Source organism: Arctopsyche grandis, chromosome 13 (genome assembly GCF_051622035.1).
Source record: "Arctopsyche grandis isolate Sample6627 chromosome 13, ASM5162203v2, whole genome shotgun sequence".
Taxonomy (NCBI): domain Eukaryota; kingdom Metazoa; phylum Arthropoda; class Insecta; order Trichoptera; family Hydropsychidae; genus Arctopsyche; species Arctopsyche grandis.
This window is the reverse complement of record NC_135367.1, coordinates 24,726,715-24,745,099: the sequence shown is the minus strand read 5'-3', so window position 1 is coordinate 24,745,099 and position 18,385 is coordinate 24,726,715. Positions and strand designations below refer to the sequence as shown.

The 18,385-nt window shown below is 34.9% G+C and overlaps 1 protein-coding gene across 1 annotated transcript in view; it reads right to left on the bottom strand.

The window, feature by feature from the left end:
* pxb (putative Hedgehog signaling attenuator pxb) overlaps window positions 1-16,096 on the bottom strand; it is a 196,904-nt gene extending 180,808 nt beyond the window's left edge. The window contains exon 1 of the mRNA XM_077445025.1: window positions 15,845-16,096. Coding sequence (XP_077301151.1) covers window positions 15,845-16,096 — 252 coding nt within the window. The remainder of the gene's footprint in view (window positions 1-15,844) is intronic.
* Between the last annotated feature and the right edge of the window lie 2,289 nt (window positions 16,097-18,385).

Here is an 18,385-nt window from a genome sequence, read left to right as displayed (position 1 = left end):
GCTTACATGTCTGGTCACAGTGACGCGTTAGAGTATTCTGTAATGTCACTTTAGACAAAGTAGTACAACGCAGACAATACACACACCCAGCATTGCCCGAGTATTTTTTGTGAAAGTCCTTCGATTCCAAGCTCCAAGACCATGAAAAATATGTTTCAAAATTTGAAACAAAATTTGAAGTCAAAAATCAAAATTGATGATTTCAAAATTTGAAACAAAATTCAATACATATAAATTTTTATTAAAAGCATCCGAGTCCAACCTATTTTTTTTAGAATCTACATATGTATACGTTTATTCATTTTATAATACATATTTTTATAATAAATATATCAGCAAGACCTCACCCATGCCAGATTCGAACGAGTCAACAACTTATCATGTCCAGATTATAAACAACATCCAAATCTCACTCATCGGTCATCATCAGGACACGTTAAAAGACTCACCTTTAAATACATAAATATGTACATATATTCCACGCATCGAAAAGGTCAAAATTCAAACACAACAATGAAAAGTATTAGATTTCCGCGACAATGGCGAAATGCTATTGCTTTACGCGTCGATTTTTCAATTTCGACGATGTTTATCGCACTTTTCGGTACTGAAGGAGAGCTCAATAATTTATGACGGGGTCGGAAACCTTTTGTCGAGAATTTATAGTTTCGTCTTGAAAAATAACGTGTGTGCGTCGAACGAAAAAAAAAAAAGACAGCCGTATCAGTTACGCGGTTTTGCAAGACGGGAATACCAAAAGTTTCGAGATATATTTATTTATATACGTGCATACATATGTACATACATACAGCTTGAGCAAAAACAATGAACGATCGTATATTTTACGAGCAGACGGGTTTTTCTAGCTGAAAAAGAAGACCAAAAAGCAGGTGATATAAAATCGGATTCCCATGACGGAATCCGACTTCTAATACTGGTCTGAAGCTTGCACTATTTTATTTTATATTTATATATATATGTATGTACATATACATGTTTTACCCCCTTCAAACAAGTCTACAGTATATAGTCTAACAATGGCCTGCGTTTAAATAGAAAATAAAAATAAAAAAAATTGAAAAAAAACGAGATCGATCCAGACGGAGATCTATTGTTGTTTGACTTGTAAATAGGAGAACGTGATCTAGAAACAGATCCATCGTTAAAGACATGATCATTATGACACGACGATTGATGGGGCCCGTCCGTATTGCAAATAACTATTATTGATGTTCGCTATCATTAAACTTATGTAGGTATACATATATATATTTATATACAAGTACATACATTTCGTGAAAGTACATAAACGTGCACTTGTGCCAAGTTTGAACCTACATACATACATTGTTAAAAGTCGTTATACTCGGAGGCAGCTCGACGATTTCACGAAATTATAGTGAATTTGTATTATTATATATAGTGTGTGTTTATTTATACCTATTTTTAGCTCTAGCGGTCGATCGAATGAGCGGAACTCACCTGAAAATAAACGAAAAAAATTTCGATTAGTATAATAATAAGAATGATCAATTATAAATTCTTATAAAACATGGGAATCGGTTGGGTATGCTATTTGTTTTTTGGAAAATAATTATTTTTCAAATTGAACTACACGGTTGATCGCCTTATTATAAAGCGCCGAGTATTGTGTGTTTGCTTTGGATTGGGATACGCATCGATAAAATTTTATTATGTCAAAAATATTATTATTATATCAATATACAACATGTCGAGCAATTTGTTGATACCATCTTCATAACGGCAGATAATATTAATTGGTATAATCAAATGAAAGTGCAAATTTAAATTAACTAAGTATTATAGATGCTTTAGTCATGTTTTAGTTTTTTTTCTTTTCTTTTTCATTTGTTTGTCTCTACATATATACCATTCTATGTAATTTGTAAAAATCTATAATTGGGCTCAGATGGTATTTTATTTTGTTACATTTATTCTTTATTTTTATGCATTTCTACATTTGTCTGTTGATTTTTCAATAAATAAATAGATTCAGTCAAATTTTGAGCAAATGACTAGTGTACTTATACAGATACAATACGATCAATAAAATCATTACTAGCATTTATACAACTAGTGCTGTACCCGATGAAATATCATCGCATGACATATTAAGTTATTAAATTACAATAAAAAAGTAACGTGTCGGTCCTGTGTTCGATCCGCGGGCGGTCGAATTTTTTTCAAATACCTTTTAAATATATTTAATATGAAAAAAAGGTAAAACCTACCTACCTACCTACATATAAACAATATAAAACACCGATAGAAAAATTAATTCATTCACTCATTCATTAAAAAAAATTTCAATAGATGGCGGCAAACGCTCAGAGACTTGGCGCCGTCTATTTGCCTAAAGGACACATTGGTAGCAAACAGTATATATAGAAGTTTTTTCTTTTGTTATTATATTTTTGTTTTGGCAATGCTTTAGCTGTGACGTACCTACATATGTATGTTGAATCGAAACGACTATTATAGTACGGCGAGCGTTATCTCAGACAGACAGATACACAGAACAGCGATATTATATATATATGATACGAATTCATACAAAAATAATCCACAGTGACATGTATGAAGAAATTTTTGCAGCTTTTTTCTATACAAAATTGGCAAACCTCAAGACGCTGAATTATTTGAGATTTGCAAGAGAGATTGGAAAGGAAATACCAATTTTACAGGAACTGTTTCAATGAAAATCAGATAAATTGGCAAACTCTGATAGGAAACGATCGACCTGGAGTCACAAATTAAGGTTTGGCCAGCAGCTACTAGTGGAAATGGAACCATGACTACTCTGTTCGAAAGCATAATATGCTAAACAATAGTCCACGATGCTGGTCTTCTGAAATTACACACACATTCACATGTATAACAATACAATTTTAAATGCATATGAGCTTAGAGCCCCTGTCGAATCGAATAAAGTGCATGTCATATAATTTTACAAGATTGCCTTTTCGTACAGTGCAAATTTGGGCCGATCCAATTCTCCGCGTAGGGGAAATAATTTGTGAAACAGTAGGCAAAGAAGAAGACCACAGATGGCCGACGCTCAATTTATCGATAGGTCGAATTTCCGAGGCCATTAGGTTTAAGGCTTTTTTCGTCTAACGGCCTCGAAAAATAAAAACAAAAACAAAACAAAAGGAACCGGCGAAATAGCAATGATAATAATAATAATGTGGAGAGACACAAGTAGAGAAGGAGGAGCAGTATAGGTAGAGCATAAAAGGTAACGACTCGGTATTTTCTATGAAAAGTTTCACCGTAAACCGGTGATTCCGAAACTTTGTAATGAATAGGCCAATTAGATGGCTTCGGCGAAGAAAGTCTTCCCACTCTCGATGGATATAAATAACCTTAGCCCCCAAATTTTCCACAATTTTCCTTCAATGTGCCGTGCAATGTCCCACGTACACCCACATGCATACATTGTATACACTTTCGAAACAATATTTGAGGGTCTTTGGGTAATTTTTGGGACAGGTAGGGACTCGGCTCATTACCGTCGCTCTATGGACCATATGACGCGGTATAAAAAATATTTTTTTGGATGGCAGCAGGGGGAAAGAGAGGTTTTCGGTCGATTCTTTGTGGAACTAAAGTGAAGTGGATTCGGATGAAGAGGTTCTGCGATCCAGTTGTCAGGCTTAATTAAGGTAACCGAAACCCTAATGTAGACGTTAACTCGGTAGCTCGGATACAAAAGGCATTGTACTACTGTCCAAATACACATAGCATAGGTATAAAAAGAGAATTCCTCATATTTGATAGTTCCATTATAAACTCATTGGGAAATGTCTATTGAGGGGATGGCTTTACTTTAAATTATATACGTATATTGTACGGCTTGCAATCTAATATCAATTATAGTGTATTTCAATACGTACTAGTTCATGTTTTATGTAGATATGTATGTATGTATATTATACAATCCAATACCGTTTTGATCTTCTCAGATGAACGTTGCAGAAGTGCTTCCGATGATCTGACAGGTGTTGAAATTCATGGATTGACTATTTTTATCGATTACTCCATTTTTATTCTTCTCGTACTGAAAAATGTATTCAATTATTTTTTCCAATTGTCGTAATTCAAATGTTTTTTATTTAAAAATTATTATGAAAATTTTGTTTGGTTGGTTACAAAGAAAATTAGAAAGGTTTTGAATATATTTTTAAGCTTTTTAATGTAAAATCTTTTATCTATTTATATCCGAAATGTTTATTGAAATACAGAACACTTTTAGCATGTGGACCATTTACAGGAAGCATAAATAGAAATATATATAAATAAATTTAAAAATATCATACAAAGCTTGTTACTATTTTTTTTTTGTATTTTAATATCCGATTAACTCATGCGAACATGATATACATATGTTTAAAATTTATATCCTTTGAATTGAATTTTAATTATATTAAGAATTTTTGGTTGGATTATGGATTATGAAGACATTTATCCGCCTACTCAATTCATTGCCTTATTGTATAAAATAAAATTATTACGTCATAAATGAAATAAAAACGAGGAAGAATTTTCTCATAAAACTTTATCTATTTACTTTCAAATTATCTATAAAGTAATATGCAGGCAGGTAAACGACAAATATAATTACATAAATACATAATTGAAGCAGGCTTTCCGCTGCGCTCTTTCGACGTGCTCGTAGTTGATGCATAGTTTCGCATTAAATTAACATTTGATTGAAACGTTTTAGCGTATATTAGAAATTTGCAATGGTATGAGTTTAATATGGAGAAAATTTTAATGTAAAAAAATGTATTTAAAAAAAGTTAAATCCGTTTCAAATGAGATTATTAATTTTGGGCCACCTCGCGCGTAATACACGTCACGAATCCCCATGCCGTTTTCGAAACCAAAGAAAACACATACGACTTTGCGATTAATTCCCAATAAATTTCTCCACACGCACATATAAATAATATACGCTTAAATCGCACGTTTTACAAGTGAACACGCTCACCCCGGCTTAGTAATAATTTATGCCGTGCGGTTTATGCACGGTTAAACACTTTCGGCAACGTATTTTCACATTTCTTGTGGTTTTTTTTTTGTTTGTACCTTTTTTTTCACTCTCCGGAGTGATCAACAACCTTTTTTTTGCGCCATCCAATGCTTGGGCGTAGGTGTTATGCTCGTAATAATGTTGTTAAGAAGAGGAGACCCGACGCGCCTGTGCGGAACTAAACGCGTTGTCCACGGTGAGACCATGCCGCACGAAACGGGCTCGAATCGACAAGATTTTTCCGTGAAAAAAATAAAATAAAATTACCAATTGTAAGGCATATCCTTGAGAATGTCCTGTGTGAATTTTGTTGCGATATCGTTGCAAGTTTGGGTGATATTAAATTTCAATCGAGCACGCGCACGGAGAGGCTTCACGAGACTCTACCTGTTGTCCGGTGATTAATTTCGTGTCGGTGTGCGGCTCTCTGTCGACCTTCGTCGTCCAGGTAAGCTAAGCTCATCTCAGGTGTTTTTTTCGTCTCTTTTAACGTCTTCTTCTGTCTTTTTTTTCTCTTTTCTTCTTTCTTTCCCAAGCCGAAATCACCCGTGGAGAAGTCGGGCTCGTTCTCACATCTTTATCGCCACAAATTTGCTTACGGTTCATTTCGTGACTAATGCGATCATAATTTTGTTTTATTTACTATACATACACTTGTATACACGATTTTTTACACGTGTATGATAATCCTCACTTTGTGTACTATATTTAGACCAGAAAATATTATTAATTTTAAATACAATCGGTTAAAAAATTGTCAACGATAGATTACATATACCAAACGGATCAAATCATTATTTATCTTTCTTAAAATGTGTATTAAAACAAAGATCCAAAACATATGATTGTTTGACTAATTAAGTTAGAAGATACAGTACAAAATAAATAACAAGACAGTTTGACATTATGCTATACGCTTTTATGTGTGGATATGATTTTTTTTCCAATATTACTTTGATAAAATGATAAAAATTTCATTTCATTATATTTAGGGTATCGTTATTGAATTCCTCTCTCGGTATTTTTTAAATTTTTGATCTGTACACATTTATCGACGATACAATACAAAGTGTAAAACGCTTCTAAGAAACATAGCTCGGGGCACCAATAAATGTTCATTTTGAGACATGCGAAAATGTCTTAAAACGTTTATACTCACAAGATGACTGTATATAAAAATGAGATAAAATAAAGTAAACAGTACGTGTTTTTTTTATTTTATTTTATATCAATATATTTTTAATACTCTGACAATCTTTAATGCAATGGTATAAGAATCAAAAGCTGGGAAGTTGGGAACGTTGGTCACAATTATTATATTGAAGTGAGTTGGTAAGAGTATCAAGCTGTAAGAGTTTTGGGATAAAATTTGAGTTTGAATAGTGGAAAAACTTTTGAAACATTTAAAAGCGGAAATTATTCTTGGAAATATAAATCGTCAGATTATTTTTTATGAATAATGAAATAAAAATAATAATTTCTGACGTTGTTTATATCAAAATATTTATATTTTAATTAGAAAATACAATTAAAATGAAAAAAAATCAAACTACATATGTATGTACATACATACGTAGGATTTTGAGTTTTTGTTTTTTTTTGTTGTTTACAAATAAAATGCTAAGAAATATATTAAATGTATTTCAAATATTTTTTTAATTATTTATTATACCTCTAAGCATGATAGTTGTTATTAATTTCAATTATGAAAATATTGTTTTTTTTTTAAATGTAATTATATTACTCAATGAACAAATTATGAGTATATATGTATGTAGACATACGCATGTGGGTTTTCATAAGAAGATTAGGCAGTTTCAATGGATTCTTCGGAACGTGTGCAGTAATCGATCGAAGGCTTTAGAAGCCCGCTTGAAATTCCTCGAAAGAAGGTTCACAACCCCTGAAAAGAGTCAGTAAATCCGACTTACGGGTATTAAATCGTCATTTTGGCCGGCGATACGCTCTGACCGACTCGTTCATCCGTTAATTGATCTCTTAATAACTCGACCCCAAAAACGACACACATTTTCCAAAGGCGTATTTCATACGTAATTTCACAATTTATTACGGGCAGGTGGCGGGACGCGCAATAAAAGTTGAATTTTAAATGAAAAATTTAAATTTCATGAAATCCCCGACACTCGAACGGACGCCCCCAATTATCTAATTGTTTTACGGGATAATTCCCCACCCGGTTTTTAATTCGAATCACTCACTAGAAGATCGTCTCTTTTTCTATTCAAGAGAGGAGTGAAGGTACGATTTTTTCATGGCGTTCTCCGCACTGCGGGCGTAAATCACTTAATTGATTTATTATCACCTGAGAGGAGAGGGAATATAAAGAATGCCTAATTTATCGCCCGCCATGTTAAGATATAATGACCGTTTTTAATGACCGAACGGCCAGCGGTCATCAACCCAAGGCCCTCGTTAATTAAATTTGAATTTACCGCTCGCTTCGAATCAGAGTTAAGTCTCTATACCGAAACACTGTCGTTTTCGATTCGGATCGAGTGTGTGATTAATTATTTTCGTAATTTAAAAAATATATTATTATTTTTTTATAGGGATTATGTATGTGGGATTGATTCGTTGACTTTAATTGATATTCTGGTCCAGACGTGGATGTTAAATACTTGTCGAATCTTCTTCTTGTTCGCATCGAAGTTCATTTTCGTGATTTCCGCCCCTATATATCATTTGAAGACAGCTCGAACGTTCATAATTTGTTCGATTCGACTTGAAGCTAAATTCATGGTAGTTCTCATGGTAGATTTGCATTCGAAAAACTGCTATAAATTATACCGGTGATTGTTTAATAAGAAAATTGTTTGGAAAAAAACGAGAAAATGCGTGGAGGAAGGATGTCAGTGCAAAAAACAAGGTATGATCTATGATACATCCTAAAAAAAAGAATTGCACAAAAACGTACGGATATATTAAATAGATTGATGGTATTTATATTTTAATTACATACATAGACGCTACATTGTAACTTTACTGATCAAACAACATACAGAGAAGAAAAATCAATATTTAAATGTTTGACCTTTTAGATGTTTACATACATACATATGTACATATGTATTATAGATATGAATGAAAAGCAGTTTACAAATATATTATTAAGATATCTCTCTCTTTGAGTTTCATTTACAACATATTACCATAGATTTCAAAGTTGCTCTGCAAATTTTCAATTAGACATTACCACTAAGATTAATATGTCTTACCATCTACTAAAAGTATAAGATATCTTTTAGATTTAAATACTATGAGTATTCTTCAACTCCGAATGCATTGAAGGTGATGTAATATAAATAAAACAATACCTGATTTATGTATGTACAATATCAATAAAATAAAGTATCAGGAAACCACAATGCGCCTTCCTGGCCATTTATAAACCGGATAAACAATTTAAAGAGTAATTTTATAGATCATCATAGAATCGCCGAATTTCGATTTGATGAAAAACTCAAAATTTGCTAAATTAACAAGCAGCACAATCAGGAATTAAACCCGTGCCTACACAATTGAAAGTATTTCACGCTAACCATTGATCTATTCTGCTGATTATATATAGATAAATAGCCTCAAAAATAAAATGCTCCTATATTAATTCGTAAAATTTAGTACCTATTAGACTAAATTTATCACCATCTTATTCTGAAAATGATAAAATTTAACGTCTGATTCATATATAGGCAATAAAATGGTTGAAGATATTTTCACACACACATACATACATATGTAAGATAACTTGATTGATGACAAAAATTCTAACTAATGGAACCTTTTTTCGCACCATCAGGTGATAAAACATAAGATTAACTTTTCTCGTATATATTATATAAATATACATATATGTATATAGTCATCTAAATTTCAATCATATGTATCCGACAATACATGATACTTCATTTAATTTATAATTCATTATCAACATTATGCCAAAATATTAGTTCAACGTCCTATATACATACATACATATGTACATAGCCAGCAGTATAGCTTAATGGTAGCGTGTATGTTTAGCACCAAATGATCAGTGGATTCAATCCGCCATACTGTTTATTAGATTTGGTGGTATTTGTGACTCCAAATCGATCGTTTCTTATCAGATTTTGCCAATTTTATCTGATCATTGTTGAAACGGTTCCTAAAAATTGGCAAAAAATCATCTTTCCTGTTGTCATAAATCTTCTGTATTTATTGTGTGTATAATTTGTAAAAATTGCGTACAAAATCTAAATCCATAGATGTATCAATGGATTAATTCTGTAATTAATTAATTGTTATTTCGTGTTCTTCAGCTTCTGGAAGTACAGTGATTTATGTAATAATAAAATGCTGCATTGTTTGTAATTAAGTTTCCAGGAAGGCGCATTGGGGTCTTCCTGTCAAGCCTTCCTGGTAAAAATAAATCTATGTAAAAATAAAAAAATAAAAATACATACATATGTATATGTATATAGACATCTAAATTTCGATTGGTCGCAATCTTCCATACAAAAACTTCAGTTCAATTTACAATTCGATGCGATAAGATGATTCTAAACAGCATTTAGCACAAGAGCTTAAGGCCTGTTAGAAGCTCACCGTTAACCCTTAACCACCGGTGCATTTGCCACGGTGACTAGCAACAAAATTAATTCGCTCTCGTTTCACATCATCCACGTACGGAATTCTTTACGATCTTCAACAAAATACAAAAGAACGCAGTTACGACGAGGACAATGTGAAGAACGACTCGCCGTTATGACGATGCGTTAAAAAGCATGCGCCACACACACACACACACACACACGCGTGTGATGTAACAGAATCTATTTGCCGGTTCATTATACTTGACTGTATAGGATAAAATAGACGAAATAAAAAATAAACCATTGTACGGTCTGTTATATATATATGTGTGTGTATATGGTAGGTGTCGAGTAAGCCGCACAGGTGGCTTGTATCTTGTAAGACAACCTGTGCCGGATAAATCTACCGGTGTGTGATATCCACTATGCTACTGAGTCATTGAACGTGTTAACAACATATTTTAACACCATTATATTCCCATCTATAGTTTAATTTATTCGTGTTCGAATTTCGGCCGATACTGAGATGTGCGATTACAGTGTGTACTCTTTGCAAAGTGTGTAATTAACTTCGTCTATATAGGTATTTGGCATGTATTGTTAATTTCCAATTTTAGCTGAATAACGATTTGTTAAATTTACATATTTGTACTACAGGATGTAATAAATATATATTAATATCAAAAAATGTTGTTGTAATATTTGTATTATACAGTTTAAAGGTTTAAAAATTAAATAAATTGTTTTTTAACTGGCGTAATGCGTATTATATTTATGTAAGATTTTTTTAAAAATATAATTATCTAATCTTTGTGCTTTGTTTCAAGTGAATTAATTTTTGCTCATTCCTCTTTGTACACCAAAAAATAAATCACAATTTTCCGAAACATTTTCGTTGAAAATTCCAGACATACAAAGGAATCTTCAGTGACGTCAGAATAGCATTCAATGAAACCCTTTCAAACTTTCTTTGCGAGTCTTTTTAGCACATTTTACAGCACTTTGTGATGTAATTTTCTCACGAAAGAGAAAAAAATAAATTTATTCAAGACGTTTAAAATCTTCCAGGTATATTAATTAATACAAATTCAAATATAAACCTTTTATACGTACGTTCAGTTTCGTCGACAGCTTAATAACTACATTTACTTAGTGGTCCTCTTTCATGTCGTACAAAAGAGCTTTCGCTTTTCTATTTAGTTATTAGCTCAATTCAAGAAAGGTCGCTTCATTGAAACGCATTTCGTTCCATTAATTAATTTTACTGGAATATTTCCTCGGTATTTTTGTTTTTATCCATTTTTGTTTCGTTCGCTGAAGAGAAGAAAATTTCTCAATGAATCCACTCTTCGCTAATGAAAATTCGATTAATTGCAAATGTTTTTTTTTCCCGTTTCTTTACACCGCATAAAGAAACGACTCGAAAGAAAGAGCGATGCGTTCTTAAAGTGTTAACTCACCATTCACTCACAATTCTTCCGTAAAAGGAAGAGGAAGAGGAAACATAATCGCTTTTCAAACATCATAAAAAGGAAATACTGCGAGAGAGAATTATAATTTTTGAACGGGATATTGACAGTGAAAAGTAGATACACTTCAGCGAGAATAATCCCGTACGTGTGGCGATAAAAAAGGCTTCAGAATTCAATTTGTTTTAATCCCCGTCGCCGACGTGAAAATTTCACGAGAAATCTCCACAAAAGTAAAGGCGAATCGAGAAATTTAGATTTTTCCCAATGTCCACGATCTACATACATACATGCCGTATAATACGTGGAATACACCGTTCTCTCGGTAATAAAGCAATTAAACCTTCGAAATGCTTTATGAAGATAATAAATGGGAAGTTTTACGGTGCCTGAACCATAAATGAACAAATGTTTTGTGGTATGGATTTATGTGAGCTCGCGTAGGTACACTTTTATTTTAACCCTTTGCGCGCCGACCTCGATCTCATCTCCGAGGGCATCAAACCGATCAAAGCGAGATCAAAGGATGTGCATCATCGTCCTTTTTACGCCCTGGCACTGTTTACTGCCGACGATGTACAAAGAAGAAATGAAGGAAGTGCGTGTACTGAAGCAAAATTCTTTTTCCAAAAGCACACACACATCCGCATACTCCAGGGAGAATTTTTTCGATAACAAACGCGGAGAAGAAATCATTTCCGGCATCGCGATACGTATTAAATACGGCTGAAATTGGAAACACATTCCACGTATGTGTGATTCGGTTCTAAAACGCCTCAAGTCAAACTCTCGTCGGATTGAGTTACATGCTGAAAATATTTCCGAAAAATTTTTACTTTAAGACTGTACAGTATACATTTGAACAATGAGAGATTCCACTATACATATGCTGGATCAAGGATTCTATGTATGTACATCGAAATTTGACAACCACCATCGAAGGTCTTCATATTCAGTCATGTCATTGCCGGAATTAGAATAAAAAATTCAATTACAAAAAATTAAAATCATTGTCCATATTGATATTGTTCACTCGGGTATGCAAAGTTCAGATGTCGGAATCGGAAAGTCAAAAATCTGTAAAAATTGTACATTTGTTTAAATGCTCATATCTCTTAAACGAGAGGAAAATAACAAAAATTATTGTCATATTCGAATTCAGTGGGCCAGATTTAGTAAAAATTGAGTAGTCTCCGCTTTGGTAAGTAAAGACGTGATTTTTTGTTGCTCAGCGTATTCAGCTTCATATATGTACCAGTGGCGTACCGCGACTTTAAAACAGGGGACTAGGTATGGTAAAAAAGTTAATTTTTGAATAGCAACAATTTATCTCGGAGTGATAGATAGCAGCATAGCTCGGTCGTTAACCTTCTGCTTAACACCGAGAGGCGCCGGGTTCGATCCAATGAGCTGACCTCGATTGGAAAAGAATTTTTCTGAGTCAGACTTGGATATTGTGACTCCAAATCGATCGTTTCCTATCAGAGTTTGTCAATTTTCTCTGATTTCATTGTTGATACGGTTCACGCTTAAAAATTGACTATAAATCCTTCCTACCTACTATGTCACCACTATTTGAAGTATGATTAATGTACAATAAAATTTATGTACAATTCATAGATGTCTCGTTAATTTGCGAGGTTTTCAGTGTCTCGTAATTCAACGACTTGTAATAAAAATGCTGCATTGTAATTTGTAATTGGCCAGGAAGGCGCATTGGGGTTTACCTGTACGGTCTAGCTGGTATATGTATATGTAAAATAAATAAATAAATAACAATTCGCCAGTTCCGTGAAAGGAATAGAATTGAATCGGCGAGTCCGTGCAAGCGAACGACGCGGCGGACCATACCATAACAATTCACTGCCTCAGGTAGGGCCGATTCCGATATCTGAGCTTCTCTAATCCGAGTGAAAAAGATTCACACGGACAACGATTTGAATTTATTGTGATTTAATTTTTAGTTTCCGCCCCCGTATTTCTCTTTTGTTGCTCAGTGATATTATCTATTTTTGCACGTACATATGTATGTACTATCAACATTGTTATTGAACTAATACGTCAAGTTTTGATACAAATAAGCTTCATGTCCACAGCTTCTACAAATAAACCACTTATGTACATACATACATATATATACATCATTTCATACATACATATGTAGTTAGTAGTTACATCACAAAATATAAGGCGAGGAATGTATACGTGTAAATATTTACACACACACATGTGGATTCGTACGTTTAATATATGGCAAGATAAATAATTTCCGTTGTAGATTTTTGTGGGAATGGCAAACAAATGAATTTGCATCGGATCGATAGGCATCTTGAGCGTATTTTCGGCGCTTTTCATCCCGATGTACCATCGTAAAAATTCCGCTCGCGGCTCCAACAGTCACGAAGTATTGAAATGAAGTGTATTATACGACCGGAACACGATGGAATTAATTGCGCTCCGTCCGGGATTCCGGACTTCGAATCCCGGACACACTACCCCGCTCTACTACGTACACGCAGGAATTTTTATTTATTTTTTCCTCCAATACCTACATAGGTACATATCTCCTTTTTTTAATTCCTTCTTTTTTTATTCATCTCGAATAAGGAACCCGCTCCGGATCGGGGAATCCGGTCGCGGCGTTGACCTTTCCGTGCCCCAATCGATCCATCATGCGTCAAACGGCCGCTAACACGTCTTAATACCGAACGATTGTTTTTTTCCCGATCGTTTATTATGCATTATGTTGTAATGACGTGTATTAAAATCGCTCAATCGGACTGTTTGAGGCGGATGCACACTGTTTCCGACGACACAGATTGATCTCTGTGAAAAAAAACGACGTGTTTATATATTTCCGTATTGAGTCGGTCTCGATACAGGCCAGGAATTGTATGTGTGAACAAACTCTACGGCCGAGAGCCATTTCAATTAGTTGTCCAACTAGTCGCACGGTCTGTGGGCGCCATTAAGATCGATGACTTTGCATGCATGCAAATTTTATATCATTTTATACTTATATGAGAAACTTTGTATAGTAAATAGATAAAATTTAGTTCAACTGCATTTACAATTTGATTCCAACTTCCTGTAAGTGATCGACATATAGATAATTTGTATTAACGTATTATGTACATATATTTACCGTGGTGTCATATTGGGTTTTGCAAGGCGATACCTATGCCTAAATTTGTACTTTATATAAATTTGAAATTATATTCAAATAATGGTGACAAATGATGGTATGTTGCGTATTTGTTTGGAACCGTTTCTTAAATGTAATCAGATAAATTGGCAAATTCTGATAGGAAACGATCGACCTGAAGTCACATACATACATATCTCCAAGTCTTGGCTAGCAATAGTGGGTCAGGGATTGAACTCCGGACCCCTCAGTTGACAGCATTATACGCTAACACTGAGCTATGTTAATGTTAATAATAAGTACATCAGTATTTCCATTCAATATTACTTATTTTTTTTATTTTGTCGTCATTTTCAGTCTCAATATGAATTCATTACTCCTATATCAATACAATATAGCGACTTTAAAGTTCTAACGCCCGAGTTCCTTTTAATTTTTTTCCTTCCAGCTATTAAAAGGTGTTGATTAATTTAAAAATGTAGAAAATATATATTTTTTTAAATGAACCATAAAATCGTACCCATTTGCATCATCCTATTGTATCCTGATCAAGTATCTGATTTATCTTTTAACTTTGATCATATTATTTCAACAATTGCCTGGAATTAATGATATGCTTTTTGAATACAATAAAATCAAATTACCAAATTATTAAGTTAATTATACGAGTTCATAAAAGACACTGAAATCGTTCAAAAATTAAAGAAAAAGTCATTAATTCATCAAATTATTGCACTATTGTGCATGTAGCTACACATGCAAAGACAATTTCATGTCGATTGTGAGCTCAACAATGCACATAATACGTAAAGCAAACATGTTAATCTTGTGCATTCCAAGTGGCATATATGCAAGCTAGGCAACTGCATATATTATATATCGAAGATAGGAGGAGGAGGGACGTTCAATTAGAGCAGTAAAATTGAATTTATATTAGCTCGGATCGTTTGGTGGATAATAAGGTTATTTTACGCACTTCAAATAGGCGATTCGATTCCACGGGTCGGATATCGGAGTAAAATCTCGTAAAAAATTAAGGCCACAACGATTGGGTAGAGTAAGGGGGGGTTATGAGGGGGGAGGGGGAGGATTCTGCCTGAAAAAAGGAAGCTCGAGATATCTAAATCCCGAGATTTTATTAACAGCGGGCTCTGCTTAATCAAGCTTTCTTTTTTTCCTGAGTGGAGCTTAAGTAAGCGAATCTGAAGCCCGTGAAATATCGAAATCGCTCAATATCATTTACTATTCGAGTATTTAAATACTTCTTTATAAATGTATTTAAATTAAATTATTAAAATAAAATACAGGATGCAAATTTTTTAATAATAAAACTTAATGCCGCGTGTTTCGTTGGCGTCTAAAAATTGCGTTTAATTATTTTAGCACTTCAAATGCAGCACTTTATGTTAGAACCAACGATCGATTCGATTCAATCAAATCAAGGACTCGTTCCAAGAATCTTTTTTCTCATCTCTTTCTCTCTTTCCGAGTGTATCGTAATAAAAATGAAGCTAGTGTCTGCAATCAAGGGGCGGTTCGGAACGCTAACGAAGCCGCAAACAATTTTTCGACACGACAGTACCCAGGACTTGGTACACTCGTAGTACCCAGGACTTGGTACGTCAGTATAATTACGTTCGATCAATGGGTGACGGGTGGGTCTCTCGTTAATTGGACGCTTCAAAGGATTTCGACCTCTGTACCAAAACCCCATAGCACCCCTCACCCCTTCTGTCGATTTTCCTCTTCTGGTTTCGGGTCGATCTGTGAACGGAAAAGCGTCACAATTGCGCACACCTGCTAATGATCCGACCCGATTAGAGCTGCGGTACATTTCGATATGCAATCGAAATTTTGAAACGATGATGGGTAGGCACTATAGTATAAAAGGCCGGACGCATATCAAAGGGATGAAAAAATGCAATCGCTATTTCGCAATTTGTGCAATCCCATATATGTACGTATTTATTGCTCTTCAAAAAATATTGAGTGATGGTAGGAATCCGAATACATACATATTATATATTTGTTTGAATCGTCAACTTTTTTTTATAGCGTAATGAAACATCATTACGTAGCATCGAATTGAAAAATCGCTCAATCGTATATGTCAAAACGTCATAGCTGAGCTGGAAACTTCACCATATTATAAAAATGAATGTTATATATAATTATTATACATGTATAATGTATTGAGATATAGTTCAGGTAGTAAAAGCCAATTATGAAAATTAGATGTTTCAAATCTATAGTACGGTTACGTTGTTGGAATGTTTCAAAGCTATAATTCGAATATGTTTTGCCAGTGATACATTGAGTGCCACACTAAGTCCAATGCAATGAAAAAATGAGTATAGATAATTGGTGCTCGCGAACGCTGGATCACCATCACTAATCGGCTTATTGTGCGTTCGCGCCAAAAAGGCCTCGGCGGATGAAAAAGCTGTATACAACAGCCAATCAGGTCTCGCGGCCCATCGACCAATAATCGCTCTGTGTTGAGAGTACACGCTGTTTATAAATATTCGGCGGATTTATTCCGTGCTTCATTCAGAGCTGTCTGGTCAATAGATCAAAAACAATAAACTACGTTTTCCAATGCGATCTCGGAAACCCGTCTACACGTCCACGCTACAATAATATGTATAAAAACGTACGCGATGTACCTACATATTTTAGTGGATATGTATGTATGTATGTGGGGGATGCGTGGACAAGTATGAGGATTAAAAAAAAAAAATAATAAATACACCCGAACAATGCGCACAACTAACCAGAGTGAATTGATCTATGTGGACTAACCAGTTTGGGACCAGGACCTTTGACCAGTTAGAGGAACGTATCGTCATTCTGACCAATGGGTGCATTTTAAGCATTACTTCTATAGGGATGTAGTGTGCGATCGTGTCAAGGAGACGTGGGGAAGCGGGAGGGGTGGGGAGCGTCTGATATGTGCTCTTGATATTGAGCGCCGAGCGACGCCAGGCCGAGCGACGGGTGACATCAGCATCAGATGCGCTGCGCGAGAGCGCACACTTACAAAACATCCACGAAGACATAACATTTTCAAATTTTCGAATAGGCAAACGGTTTGGATCGACTTTTTCTATTAATACGTGCGCGCACGCCTATAAATTACCTTACATTATATTTATATATAACATATAACTTTATTTTAATTCGTGTATCAATTCCTTTCCGAAACCACCCGTTGAAATCAACGGGCATCACACTAGTACGATATAAAAAACAGAAAAAAATTTTCGCCATGGGTGGGTCTCGAACCTGTGAGCCTCCTACTGATGCTAATCACGGATTTGAAATTCGTTTTTATATATTTCATCGGGCGTATTCTATTACTAGTATCCTCCGTATAGGTATAATACCTCTCGGAAAAACATTTTGGATGGTAAATAAATTTACTATGTTGATTTATGGCCAAAAGTGCACTGTCATGCTCTCCCTCACCAGGACAAAATTTTGAGTTTTGCGAAGCATGACGGCACAGGGGTACTCATAGGCGTGTCGCGGATTGCCATTGGTCATCGGTCAGGTCACATGACCACTTGCCAGGGTCGGCCAAGCGTGCGGTCGCGGTCCGGCGAGCGGGGCGTTTCGACGCATCCGCCATGTACATCATTCGACCAATTTCCAACCATGATGGCCGCTGCGGATCAAAAGCTCACCTGCCGACGGCCAAGCCTCATTACGAAGGTAAAGTCTCTATAAAACTGGCCGGGTCGAGCAGCGGCCCTCAACCTGTAGCCAATTGGGGAATTTGATCTACTAACTACTGGTTGAAATCTTTATTTGACCGCTTCATGGTTTTGAAATGTCTCTATGTGCAGAAAATTTATTTAAGGTTGACAGACACCGTTATCGATCACTGTCAAGCAAGGATAAATACAAGGATAATAGTTTACCTAAAACACTCCAGGGGGTGATTTTTGGACGGTTTGTGCTGGCCGCGCCATGGATATATTATACGTGCAAAGCATTCCACATTTTTTTCGCATGTTCAAAAGTATCTAAAAAAAAACCACGTCCCACGTTCCTCGCTGTGTGTGTTCGCCCTTAGGGCTGGGCCGCACCGTGCAACTTTGTCGGCCGACTAGTTTCGCGA